Raw genomic sequence first — 12,500 nt, forward strand, 5'->3', positions numbered from 1 at the left:
AAAAAAAGCTAAATCAACCATCTGCAGTATAACCCGCGGTCAATATTAACGAGCTGCACAATATAACAATCAATCTCTCTCCCAGTGCAATACCAATGTGTGCAAACTGCCAATAGCTAAGAACTCCCCCCCTCCCTCCTCCCTCCCCCCCTGCACACCGGTAGACATCCCTCAGCTGGATGGTGACCTCGCTGCAGAAACGAGTGCCTGAGATGCTGCAGCTGAGGCGGAACGGTGGAAACGTTGTGATGATGGGAAAACAGAAAGAAGCCTGAGGAACATGTGGTTTATATTCTACATATTATCACAATTGCATTGGCTTTGCAGGTTTTAGATGCTGCAACCGAGAAGCTTTACGTCCACGAAGGGTTTGTTTTGCTCTTCGTCTGATCCGTTCTCACCTCGCTCTGGGGAGTTGAGGGCTGCCGCAGAGTTTGGAGAGCTGTGTTGTTGTCGGCTGAGCCCATGGCTGGTGGAGACAGCAGGAAGTCGACTGCTATTCAAAAAGAGAGAAAAAACACCCGGGTCAGTTATTCCCACAGGACCCTCCAGGGCTGAGTCAAACCCCCCCGATCCACGCTGCGTTCGGTATATTAAAATGTTCTGGGGCAGACCTGAGACAAAACACCTGAATCACAATCACAAACCTGCCGGCTCACCACAGATAAAGGTGCAGATCGATGAGCCGTGCAGCCGCTGCATGAATTCACTTGGTGAGTGCAAGGCAGCAAAGGCAAGCGGCAGCAGCAGAAGTGCTTCATCATGAAATGGAGGACGATGAAGGAAAATCACACGTAAAGCTTTCCTATAGCGCCTGAAGGCACCGTGGAAGCAAGCACGACAGAAGGAACCCAGAATAACTGAAATATAGGATCTAGTTTTGAGTTAATGTCATCTAAACCTTTACTGGCTTTAACAGAAAAGGGATTATCAGCATTTTTTCCCTAAGTAGATTAACTATCCTCATATTTGGTATAAACGAATTGAGACCCAATCAAAAAAAACATAATTTTACTATACATAACATGCTACTTAAATGCCACTTCCTGTTTTTGAGATGTTTCATGAATAATATTTAGAAATTCTTATTAAAGTTTCTAACCAGCAGATCTTAGAGCCGAGCTCAAACCAAAGCATCATAAATATGCTATTTAAATCTGTTTAGTCAAGCTTAAAATCGTTTCATTTCTCTAAATGCAGAATTAATGTTATCAGACAGCTCAAAAAAATCCTTGCTCCAGTAATTTCCTTCAGTCACATTTTCATTTATCAATATTAGTGTGTAAACCTGCTTGAAATTGCAATGAATTAATGGACAAGAGGAGAATGCACAAAAACTTCAAGGGCAGAGAGTCACATTCATTTATTTCCCTCAAAAAATAATTTAAATCTGTTTTCGTATTCTGTATAATCTCTGTTTTTTCTTTTATATATATATCTTCATTTATCTTCACCATCTCAGTCCGAAGGTTCAATGTTTAAACATACCAATAATAGGCCCAACTCCCTGCTGTCCCTGCATTTAGCATTATGAGGTGTTTTTTTTCATCAGCGCAGACAGAGCGTCTGCATAGTGTAGCGTAGTTAAAGCAAAGGTTATTATTGGGTTGTTGTTGCAAATGTTCTGCAGGATATCCTCATATGTGTATCTTTGGAGCTTCTGTGCAGTAAAAATGGAATTTAGACGGACATGATGTGGATTTTCTGGACATGTCCAAAGAAATCTGTGGCAGCCGGGCTTCAGATCACATAACGTGTGCAACAGTATCACTCATTTCATGATACACTTTAAAACGGGATGCTTGTTTTTTTTTTTTTAACTATAATGTATCTTAGTAAAGATAGAAACAAGGAAAACACAGAAGTTGAACAAAACCCTGTTTTAATTTCACAAATTAAATAAATGCTGGATTTAAACTTAAATCGGACCCAATTCATCATTTGACACGTTTAGATTCACCATCGGCAGTTTCTTTTGTATTTTTTGTCTTGCAGTCTTCAGTCGTTAGAGTTTAATCTCCTCTAATAAGCAGTTTTCATCCTAAATGGTTCAACGATGTGGAAACAATTCCGTGATAATGACTCCCAGAGTGGTTACGGAGTATGAAAAGCAGATTTTCTTGATAAAAGTTGACATTACAGTGCACATATTTCCTAGAGCGACACAATGAGGAAACAAATAAACAAAGAGAGAGGTGCTTTGCAGCGGCTGATCTGTAAAATGGGGGCAGTAATGATTGAAAATATCTGCTGGATGCTGTCTGGTCTGGGAGGTGGATGGCTACAGGCTGAATGTCTGGTATGATGATGATGTGCATGGGTGTGTGTGGAGCTTTATGGACTGGGTTCCCTGCTGAGAATCACACGTATGCATGGCTAAACAAGGCCAATGGAGGACAGGAAGGGGCGCAGCCTGTTGTTGTGATGAGGATGGGTGAGTCCATATTACACTCCTAATTTCTTCACATTTATTCCCAGAAGTTCCTGTAATTACTTTTAAAGTGGTCTTGATCAACAGCTCTTCAGGCTTTCTGTAGTTTGTTATTCAGAGACATTAGCTGGATATTTACAAATTTAAAACACTGCAAAAAGGTCTGGCTAAAGTGCTGGAAAATATAAAAATAAAAGTCGACTTCTGGATGAAAATGACTGAAGAAAAGCAAACGTTTGGTTTTACAAGGTGCAGATCTAATTTTCTGTTTGGCATATTGTTCCCTTTTCAGACTTTTAATATGTAAAAAATGGAGCAGGTTTTCTATAACCACGCGTAAAGGAACAAAGCCTTTCAGTTATTTATACCAACAGTAAATAATCATAATATAAGCAGAAACTGGTCATTTCAGCTCTTCTCCATGTCGTAATTTAGCAGTTTTGATCCATTCAAACTCGACTCTTCCACCTACGAAAAGGGCCATGTTGTGGCAGCCATGGATAAAATGGTTCCTGCCTCAGAGACGTTTTGTCTCCACTTTAGAACAAGATATGTCGAAGTAATTTTCTATAATCTCCTCACAGCCCTGCATAATTAAAGACAAATGACTCCCGTCAATATCCTGCAGCAGCAGGAGGCTGTTTGGAGACACTTTGTCCTGAACAGGCCTCAGAACTCGTGACACATTTAGCAATAACTGAATTATATGTTGGGATCTTTTTGTCGATTTATCTCCAGAATTCATCACTTTTTATTACGAATAATGAGACAAATAAACTGACATCCGCAGGTATGTATGTGGGACAAAAATGAAAATGGCTGCCTGAGCGAGGTATGACAAGCTATAATAGGCAGAATCAGTTCCTTAATTTAAACAAGTTAAATAAAGGTAATACATAACAATAATGATAACTATTATGAAAGGACAAAGATATGATGGAGGCTGCCTCCCTTTGGAGGAGTTTTGGGGCAACATCCCCAATAAATATATCGTTTTTCTTGATAAAATCCAGCAGTGTCTTAATGTTTCTAGTCATAATAAGGCAATAACAAGCGTGAGATATTTGGTGTCGTGGGATCTTTGATCTAAAGCAGCTTTGTCCAGATTTTCTAAGAGCTACAACTAAAATAAGGAACAGTTTGTTAAGAAATAAGACGAGTTGAGCTACAAGCTTCGACATTTACATTTAAAGGCAACTCTAAACAAACAGGTTTTTATTCTTGATTTAAAGGAACTCAGGCTTTCAGCACTTTTACAGTTTTCTGGGAGTTTGTTCCAGATCAGTGGAGCATAGGAACTAAATGCTGCTTCTCCATGTCTGGTTCTGGTTCTGGGTTGCACTGTTGAAAGAAGGTCCTGGGTTTAAACCCCAACCTTCTGCACAGAAAACCAGCTAACGGTTAAAATTACAGATGAAACGCGTCACATTACGGGTGAAACCAACATGCAACCAGATCAATACTCATCTAAGGGTCTAATTTTGCTCTGTCACTGTTAAATTTCCTGTTGCAACAGAAAAACAACGTAGTTGTCTGAATCGGGGGGCAGAGCTGAGTGTTAATCCAGGATAGTTAGCAGCCAGGTGTGCCTCGGTTAACTGACTCATTTACATCTGGGGAGCCATGTCTGAGCCAAAAACACGACTGTTAAGTTAATTGGTCTATAATTGCCCCCCATCCACGACCCTGCATGGATAAATGGGTGTAGAATGGATGGATGAATTTAAATATATAGAAAATAAACTAGTTTCATGTCTTTATTTCTTCTATTTATTTTCCCATTTCCTATCACTTGTATGCAAGCTATTAATTGTCCTATTTTATCATAGAAATGTAGTTATGTGACTGTGTAACGTTGACAGGAGCGAGTTTTTGTGTGATAAATACGGATTCACTCAGATTGGCCGTTTGTAAAAGGTTCTGTTCAAACATTTGATTAATTTGATAAAAAAAAAACAGGAACAAGATAATAAATGGACACCAGATGTGAAATGCTGCAAGACAAAACATGTTAAAAGTTCATCGCGTTCTGCGTCTTTGAACCGGAGGGACCTGGTGCTCCAGGTATAAAGCATGCAGACCTCCTCAGCAGAGACCCCTGGAGCACCTGAGGACGTTGTCACAGGACGACACAAAGACACGCATGCAGACACGGATCAGCTGCGGGGGGGGGGATGGGCGTGGCACACAGAGCGGTTGAGGTCTGTACGTTGCGGGATTGGCTGGCGCTGGAAGCGGCAGGAAGCTCATTGGGCTGAGCGGAGCCAATGGCATGGCAGGGCGGGGTCTTAGGGTTACCTGGGCAGCAGGCGAAGCAGAGCGGAGAGAGAGCAGAAGCGTTACGCCAGTCACACAAACACCTGTTTCAGAAACACTGAGACGGGGGGGAGGGGGGGGGGGGGGCGTGTCCATGCGCCAGGGGGGATGGACCGCGGTTCTGAGAGCGGCCCGGGAAGCAGCACACACACACATCCTCATCTACCCGGACCCAACAGCTGCAAACGGCACAAAGACAGCAGCCAGAAACCAGCAGGGAGCAAAACAACAACCTCTGACAAACAACAGCAAGCTAAACAGCAACGTTCCTCCAGCAGGACCTCAGGAGGATATTTCTCCTCGTCTGGTTTCAGGTTTCCTCTGTTTAAAGCTCTGCTGCTGCTGGAACGGCTGCTGCACCTTTCCTGCCAGGAGGCTGGATGTTTTTAGTGTTTTTCTGCCAGCGATCAGCTCACGTAATTATGAGCTGGAGGCTGAATCCAATCAACATAAATAATAAACCCCTGCAGTGCAGAGAGCAGGACAGAAGCTCTGGTTTATCAGCTCAATTAGGAGCAGCCAGGGTTGTGTTTTGGACTTAAAGGGGCCACGTTTAACCCAAAGGAAGCCTGTTTTCACAGAGCACACTGCAAAAACGGATCTAAAAATAAGTAAAATGTTCTTAAAGTCCTTGATTTGAGCCAATAAATAAGATTATCTGCCAATGGAATGAGTATTTTGACCCCTAAATTGAGATAATTAGACATCTTGCACTTGAAATAAGATGATGGAGATGAGTTGCTCCTATTTTAAGAGCACAAATCTTATTCCATTGGCAAATCATCTTATTTACCTGCTCAAATCAAGGACAAATACACTCATTTTAAGAACATTTTAGGTCTGTTTTTGCAGTGCAGGGAGCAAATCAATCCCAGCTGCAGCAGAACGCTTCACTGCGACACCAGATGAACCTGAGAGGCGCGTCCCAAAGAGAAAATATCAGCTAAATATCGACCCGTCTCCAGCTCCGCGCTGCCTGCTGCTTTATTCTGTCTCTGCGTTTATCTGGCCAAGCTGGAAAGAAATGAAACGGCCGCTCCATTAGTAGGTCAGGGTCCCGTTCTGATGCGTCCAAATCCTCATCGACTGGAGCCGAGCGGGCGGGATGAAGAGGAAGCTCAAAGATTAACCCAACACCAAACTGTAAGATAATCCCACCAGCCTCCTGGATCACAACGACCTTTTTCCTGATGTACGAGCGCTGGTGGGTCAGAGTTTGTCATGGAAAGGCATTTAAACGCTTCACAATAAGCCACAGAGCTGAAGGCCGGTTCTCACATCCTGTCCTTTTATTCCAACCATTTCTGCAGCCGTTTCATTGAAATTATTTACTTTTAACACCTTAAACATTCGATAAGAAACACATTTTCCTGATTTTTGGAGATGCACCCATCAGGCTCTGACCTGCTGACTCTTAATTTTTATCCCAACACACGAGAAAAAGGACCGCCCCAGGTTTACTCACTGCAAAAAACGGAACTAAAAATAAGTCAAATTTTCTTGAAATGAGTGTATTTGTCTTTGATTTGAGCAGGTAAATAAGATTATCTGCCAATGGAATGAGTATTTCGACCCCTAAAATAAGATATTTAGATATTCTGCCCTCTAAATAAGACTATGGAAATGAGTTGTTCCTGTTTTAAGGAAATGCAAAAATCTCATTCCATTGGCAAATAATCTTATTTACCTGCTTAAATTAAGGACAAATACACTCATTTCAAGAAAATGTAACTTATTTTTAGTTCCGTTTTTGCAGTGGCTGATTGAGGCAGAGGTTGTAAACCCAAGAGGAAACGATTAGGTATTTAAAATTTAGCAATATTTATGCATCAAAGGTGCACACCATGCTGCTGGTTGGTGTGTTTTCAGACAGGAGGTGGTTGGAGTCGATTCTAGTCCCCGGCTGATTAATCTGTGCATCTCATCTCTGTTTGGATGCTTAACACTTAAAAATAATAACAGATCAGCTCAAGCATAATTGATTTTCTCGCTAAAATTGTCACAGATTTTCGGTTAAGCCTGACTAATCGACACCTTTCCACCGATTCAACATTTTGCTCATGAATGAATCTGTTCCCGAGCGTTTCTGGGCCAGAAGGTCCTCCGCAGCGCTCCTCCGCTCGCCAGCGGCTGCGGCGCTGTAAGACGAGACGCCGCCGTTTCTGCTGCAGCGAGCGTCCTCCGCTGGGCCCGGCAGACCTCAGATCAGCCTGAGCGGCAGGCCGCCGGGCCGGAGCCGGAGGCGCTGCGGGGCGGACGCCCATCCAGCTGATGGCCGGAGTGAATAATTGATGGCTGTGTGGCAGAACGGCGTCTTTAGGTGAGGCTGCGGCGCGGCGCTGGCAGCAGAGACGTCAGACTCAGGGTGGAGGCCAGCGCAGCTTAAAGGGCCAGCACCATGTCGCACTCTGTGGCCATGAAGGAGAGCCGTGGTTCCCTGCAGGGAGTCAGAGCGCCTCCCGGCAGAGACACCGGCAGAGAAACACACACCTGTAGCAGGTGAAGAAGCCCGGCGGCAGCAGGTGAAGCCGTCTACCTGCGCAGGTCTGCGGGCGTCCCGCGGCGGATGATGTCAGCGCACACGCCGCCTCACGCCGCCGCTCCTAACCCTCTGAGGTCTGCAGACAAAGTGCTGAGCCGCTCCTGCATTGCAGCCTCCACACCCTTTTCTCTCCTCTGGCCTCCTGCATCACTTCTCCTCCTCACAGCATCACTTCCTATCCTCCGTTCTCTTGTCCCCACCCTTTTCATCCCACCATCCCCCTCTTCCTTCCCCACCTGACCTCCAGACCTCCTCTCCGTCGCTCCCAGCCCCCATCCCTCCTTTTTTTTTTCCCCACCAGTGACATCATCAGGACCCACAACAAAGCTCCAGCCTCCGCTTACCTTCCGCTCCGTCAGGCGGTCCTCCCCAGGTCCACCGTTTGGGCCTGTTGTCCAGGTGCTCCCCTCCTCCTCCTCCTCCTCCTCCTCCTCCTCCTCCTCCTCCTCATCCTCCTCCTCCTCCTCCTCCTCCTCCTCGTCTGTCGGCGCCGCCGGCTCGCCGCCGCACCAGGGCCTCCAGCCTCTCCTGTCGTTGCGTTCGGAGACGGGGAAGAAGAGGATTCTCTTACCGAGCCATCGCTGCGGCGACGGACGCCGGGCGATGCGCACGGAGACGGCTGCGCCATGGCAACGGCGTGCAACAGCCTGGCACTCGTCTGCTCGCCGCCCGCTGATGCTACGGCTCTGTCACTCAGGGGTTCATGATACGGCGCCGCTGCTCCTGCTCTCCTCCGCCTGCCAGGACCGACTCCCTCTATCATCCCTCCCTCTCCTCAGCCCCGCTGCCCCCACCCTCTCTCTCTCTCTCTCTCTCTCTCTCTCTCTCTCTCTCTCCCCCATCTTTACCTCGATCTCTCTCTCTCTGGTGACAGAGCACATTACCAGACAGGAGGGGCCAGATGCAGCTCGTCACACAGCCCCCCCCATCATAGCCACAGTCACACACACACAGTCAGACGGTGAACCTGTTATTAATACAAGCCGCATCCCTTTGATCCTTTCTCCCCATTTAACCTCCAATGGATGCAAACATTAGAGTAAAAAACTAAAACCTAATCATCACAGAGGCAGAAAACAGCCTGAAGGAGGCGGTTAATTGTGATAAAATGGACAGAGGAGGAGATATTCATTCCTTCATTTATCGTAATAGAGACCAGGGGTGTGAATACTTCCCAGGTGACATAATGTGACGTTACACGCCAAACTGACTTTTTGAGGAGGTGAGAGCGGGAGGGTCTGGTCGTCCTTCCTGTTAGATAGATATCAGTTATAAATGTTAATTTATGTTTTCTGCTCCTTTCCTCTGTCTGGTTGAGCGAGCTGTCGCCTCCCCAGCAGGGCGGGGCACCTAAAGGTGCTGCTTAAAGCAAACCAATGAGGTCCTGATTTTATTTATGTAAATATTTACTGCTTAATATTCACTGTTTTTGGTGCTGGATTCGTGTAATTATTGTTTTTTTCTTGTTTTCTGATCATCCGTCACGGTTTCTTCCTGTGATCCACTGAGCGTAGATCAGCTATAAAACACAGCTTGTTGCTTTGAAGGTTGAAGAGGTTGGTGAACAATAAATCCACGTGAAACTGTATTTTATTGTCGTTATTCTGATAAAAATATCCCCATATGTACAAGTAATGTTAATTCTGCTGCAGTCTGTTGTGTTTATTTGTGTTGTTGAGTAAAAAACATTATATGAATAATAATAATAATAATAAAATAATAATAATAATAATAATAATAATAATAATATTAAAACAGCCATAAAGATGTTTATCCTATAATAAAAAGATTAGAAAATCCAGCTCACTGCAAAAATCAGGTAAATAATTGCTTTGATTTTGATCTTTTTCGGAATAAATATTTTCATGATTCTATCCCATTATTTCTATTTTCTGTGCATAATTAACGGCTGTCTTAAAATAGTGGCTAAAGTTGAGTTTTAGGCATTTTATTGCCACCAATAGCAACATTTAAATCCCATTTTTCAAATGACGAGTTGTTTTAAACATGAGCGGCTGTAATGTGACGTAAAATAATGTCCGTTAATTTCTCTGCCTGTATAATAAATATTAATTCATCTTGAAAATGCTTAAAGAAGCAGAATTTTACATTTATGGAAGGAAAATGATTTCATTTAGAAGCTTCCTAGCAGAAATAACCTTTACTGCTGCTGCTGTGTATCAGATATAACAAAATAAAATTCCTCCAGCATTTTGTGAGGAAGCAGATTTTAACTTTAAAAGCTTTAATTAATGTGATTAAAGCGATTTTCTTATTGTTGATGCTTGAATCTAAATATTTTAACAGTTTAGCTGGAGTCCAGCTGTCTTTGTGCTTTTAACAACACGTTTTGTCATAATATTATTTCCTAAAGGTTAATTTGGTTGACTAATGCATTGTTTTGTGTTTTATCTCCGTTTCTTTCACAGAGTTTGTTTTTATTCTTTTAATCTCCAGACCTGCAGCAGCTTTGCCTCCACTATAGAAGCTGACGCCCGTTTCTAAAGGATGGGAAGGCCCCGGCTCAGCGATGTGGGGGTTTGCATGCAGAGTCATGCACACGCTGCAGGAGGTGGGGGGGGGGGGGGGGGTGTTTAAAGGGAGAGGGAGATGTAAGGTGGGGTAGAGAGGATGAAAGTGGCCAGTAACTGATACAGATGCAGATCAAAGCTGGAGCGGGCAGCAGGATGGATTAACGGACTGCAGCAGAGTCTGTTGCTGCATCCTGATGCAGGAATGCACAGAAAACCAGCTAACGGTTAAAATTACTGATTAAACGCGTCACATTACGGGGTAAAACTAACATGCAACCAGATCAATGCTCATCTAAGGGTCTAATTTTGCTCTGTCACTGTTAAAGTTCCTGGTGCAACAGAATAACGACGTATTGGCTGAATCTGGGGGCAGAGCTGAGAGTTAATCCAGGATAGTTAGCAGCCAGGTGTGCCTCGGTTAACTGACTCATTTACATCTGAGGAGGCATGTCTGCATGCTGATCACTCTCTGATGGGTTAAAGGTCTGACTGGGAGACACTTTATTTACATTTATTAAACTTAATAATGATGCTGATGCACTGGGAGGGAATGTCCTGCAGGTGGGAGGATTTTAACGGATGGATCCTGGGCGCTGGTGTTCTGATCCTAGCCTGATTTAGGGGGGAAACGTGGGCTGTAAAAGGAAAGGGGGGGGGGGGGGTACTTGCAGTGGGATGAATGCACTGCAAAAACTGATCTAAAAATAAATTTGTGTTTCTGTCTTAGAGCAGGTAAATAATAATATCTGCCAGTGGAATGAGCATTTTTACCCCTAAAATAAGATAATTAGACATCCTGCACTAGAAATAAGATGACGGGGATGAGTTGTTCCCATTTTAAGTGCAAAACTCTTATTCCATTGGCAGATCATCTTATTTATCTGCTCAAATCAAGGACAGATACACTCATTTTAAGACAGTTTTACATATTTGTAGTTACGTTTTTGCAGTGTGCTGGTTTAGATGGTTAATGGAGGACTCTTGCTGCCTCGTGTCTGACATATTACAACCTAAACTGATCGGTGCTTAAAGGGACCGAGTTCTGAGCCTCATGTGGTAAAGTTGCTGATGTCAGCGTTTATCTGAACGGGCCGGGCAGCTGCACTGCAAAAAGGGAACTAAAAGTAGGTAAAATCCTCTTGAAAATAGTGTATTTTTCATTGATTTGAGCTGATAAAGAGTATTTGCCAATAGAATAAGATTTTTGCACTTAAAATAAGAACAATTCATCTCCATCATCTTATTTCAAGTGCAGGATGTCTAATTATCTTATCTTAGGGGTAGAAATTCTTATTCCATTGGCAAATAGTCTTATTTAGCTGCTCAAATCAAGGAAAAATATACAAATTTTAAGAATATTTTACTTACTTTTAGTTCCCTTTTTGCAGTGTGGGACCAAGATGGAGCCGAAGCAGAGGAGAAGAAAGGCTTCATACCTAAGAACGAGGCTCTGAGGTGAAGCCAGGCGCACACTGTACGATATTTTCAGTCGTTGTACTCAGCTACAGCTCAAACTGTACGATGAAACCTCAGGGTTTAAAAGTTCACCGCTCCCCATATCTGTTCCCAGACCGGGCTTCAAACCCAGGACCTTCTAGCTGCAAGGCAGCAGTACCAACCACAGCTGTCAGCTGCAGACGGAGGCCATCAGGTCTTTTATTCTACGTATTCTGACCCACGCTGACCTCATCCGAGGTGAAATGCATGCTGGTCGTCTGCTCCAGGAAACGGCAGATGATGCTCTGAAAGTGATGTCATTTCCCCAAGAGCCTGACCAATCATTACGTCAATAAGTTATGCAGATGGGGGCACACAACACAATTAAATCTACAGAAGGAATCCCTGTTCAGTGAGCCTTTCACCAGCGACCAGCACACCTGATGTTTGGGATTCAGTTCTTATGATTCGGGTCAAACTGGCTGAAATTCTGACGGCTTGAGTCAAACGTTCCCCTGTGATGATCTAAGGTTCGACAGCGTTGGTCTGAAATCCCACCTCAGCATCTCTGGATCCCAACAGGCCATGCCCAGATGTTCAGGCAATAAGACAGATGTTGTGTTTTAAAAACGGTGGAGTTCAGGTTTCAGTGCTGACGTTTCCCAGCGGCGGGTCGTTAAATACGCAGTCAGATGCAGATTTATTCCCCATGACGCGCTTTATCACACTAAACTCCCTCAGTGGTCACAAACCCCTGGGCTACAGCTTTCTACTGGTCACCAAACATCGGCACAGATGACCGGATTAAACCATCGACTTCTGTGAGCAGCAACACGGGTTCAACCACGTTAACGCCTCTAAATCACATCAACGTCATGCATTCGCTCTTAAAACCTTTAAAAAAAACTCATTGAAATCGCAAGTTAGGAAAAAAATACGTCATAGTCAATAAATTACAAAATGCATTTCTTAAGGAGGCTAGTTGACAAATTATGACTACCTTTTGAATAAAACAGCCTTTAAGATGTTATCAGGCATACTTTTCATTAAGCCCCCATTTCTTTGCAATATTCTAATATTAAAATGCTGTTTTTTATTAGCAGGAAGTGGAAAAAACGCTAATTACAGATATAAAAGGTCTGTCTTAATCTATATAACGGGTTTCCTTAGTGAATAGATATTAACTGAGATAAATGAAAATTTCAATAATAATCTAATGTATTGAAGATTAAAAATAAAA

The 12,500-nt window shown here is 43.6% G+C and overlaps 1 protein-coding gene across 1 annotated transcript in view; it reads right to left on the reverse strand.

Annotated features, from left to right (window-relative positions):
• map7d2b (MAP7 domain containing 2b) overlaps nt 1-12,500 on the reverse strand; it is a 47,767-nt gene that overhangs the window by 30,015 nt on the left and 5,252 nt on the right. Inside the window, exon 5 of the mRNA XM_036124974.1 lies at nt 7,741-7,817. Within this exon, the coding sequence (XP_035980867.1) occupies nt 7,741-7,817 (77 nt within the window). The remainder of the gene's footprint in view (nt 1-7,740; nt 7,818-12,500) is intronic.

Source organism: Fundulus heteroclitus, chromosome 21, assembly GCF_011125445.2.
Source record: "Fundulus heteroclitus isolate FHET01 chromosome 21, MU-UCD_Fhet_4.1, whole genome shotgun sequence".
Classification (NCBI taxonomy): Eukaryota; Metazoa; Chordata; class Actinopteri; order Cyprinodontiformes; family Fundulidae; genus Fundulus; species Fundulus heteroclitus.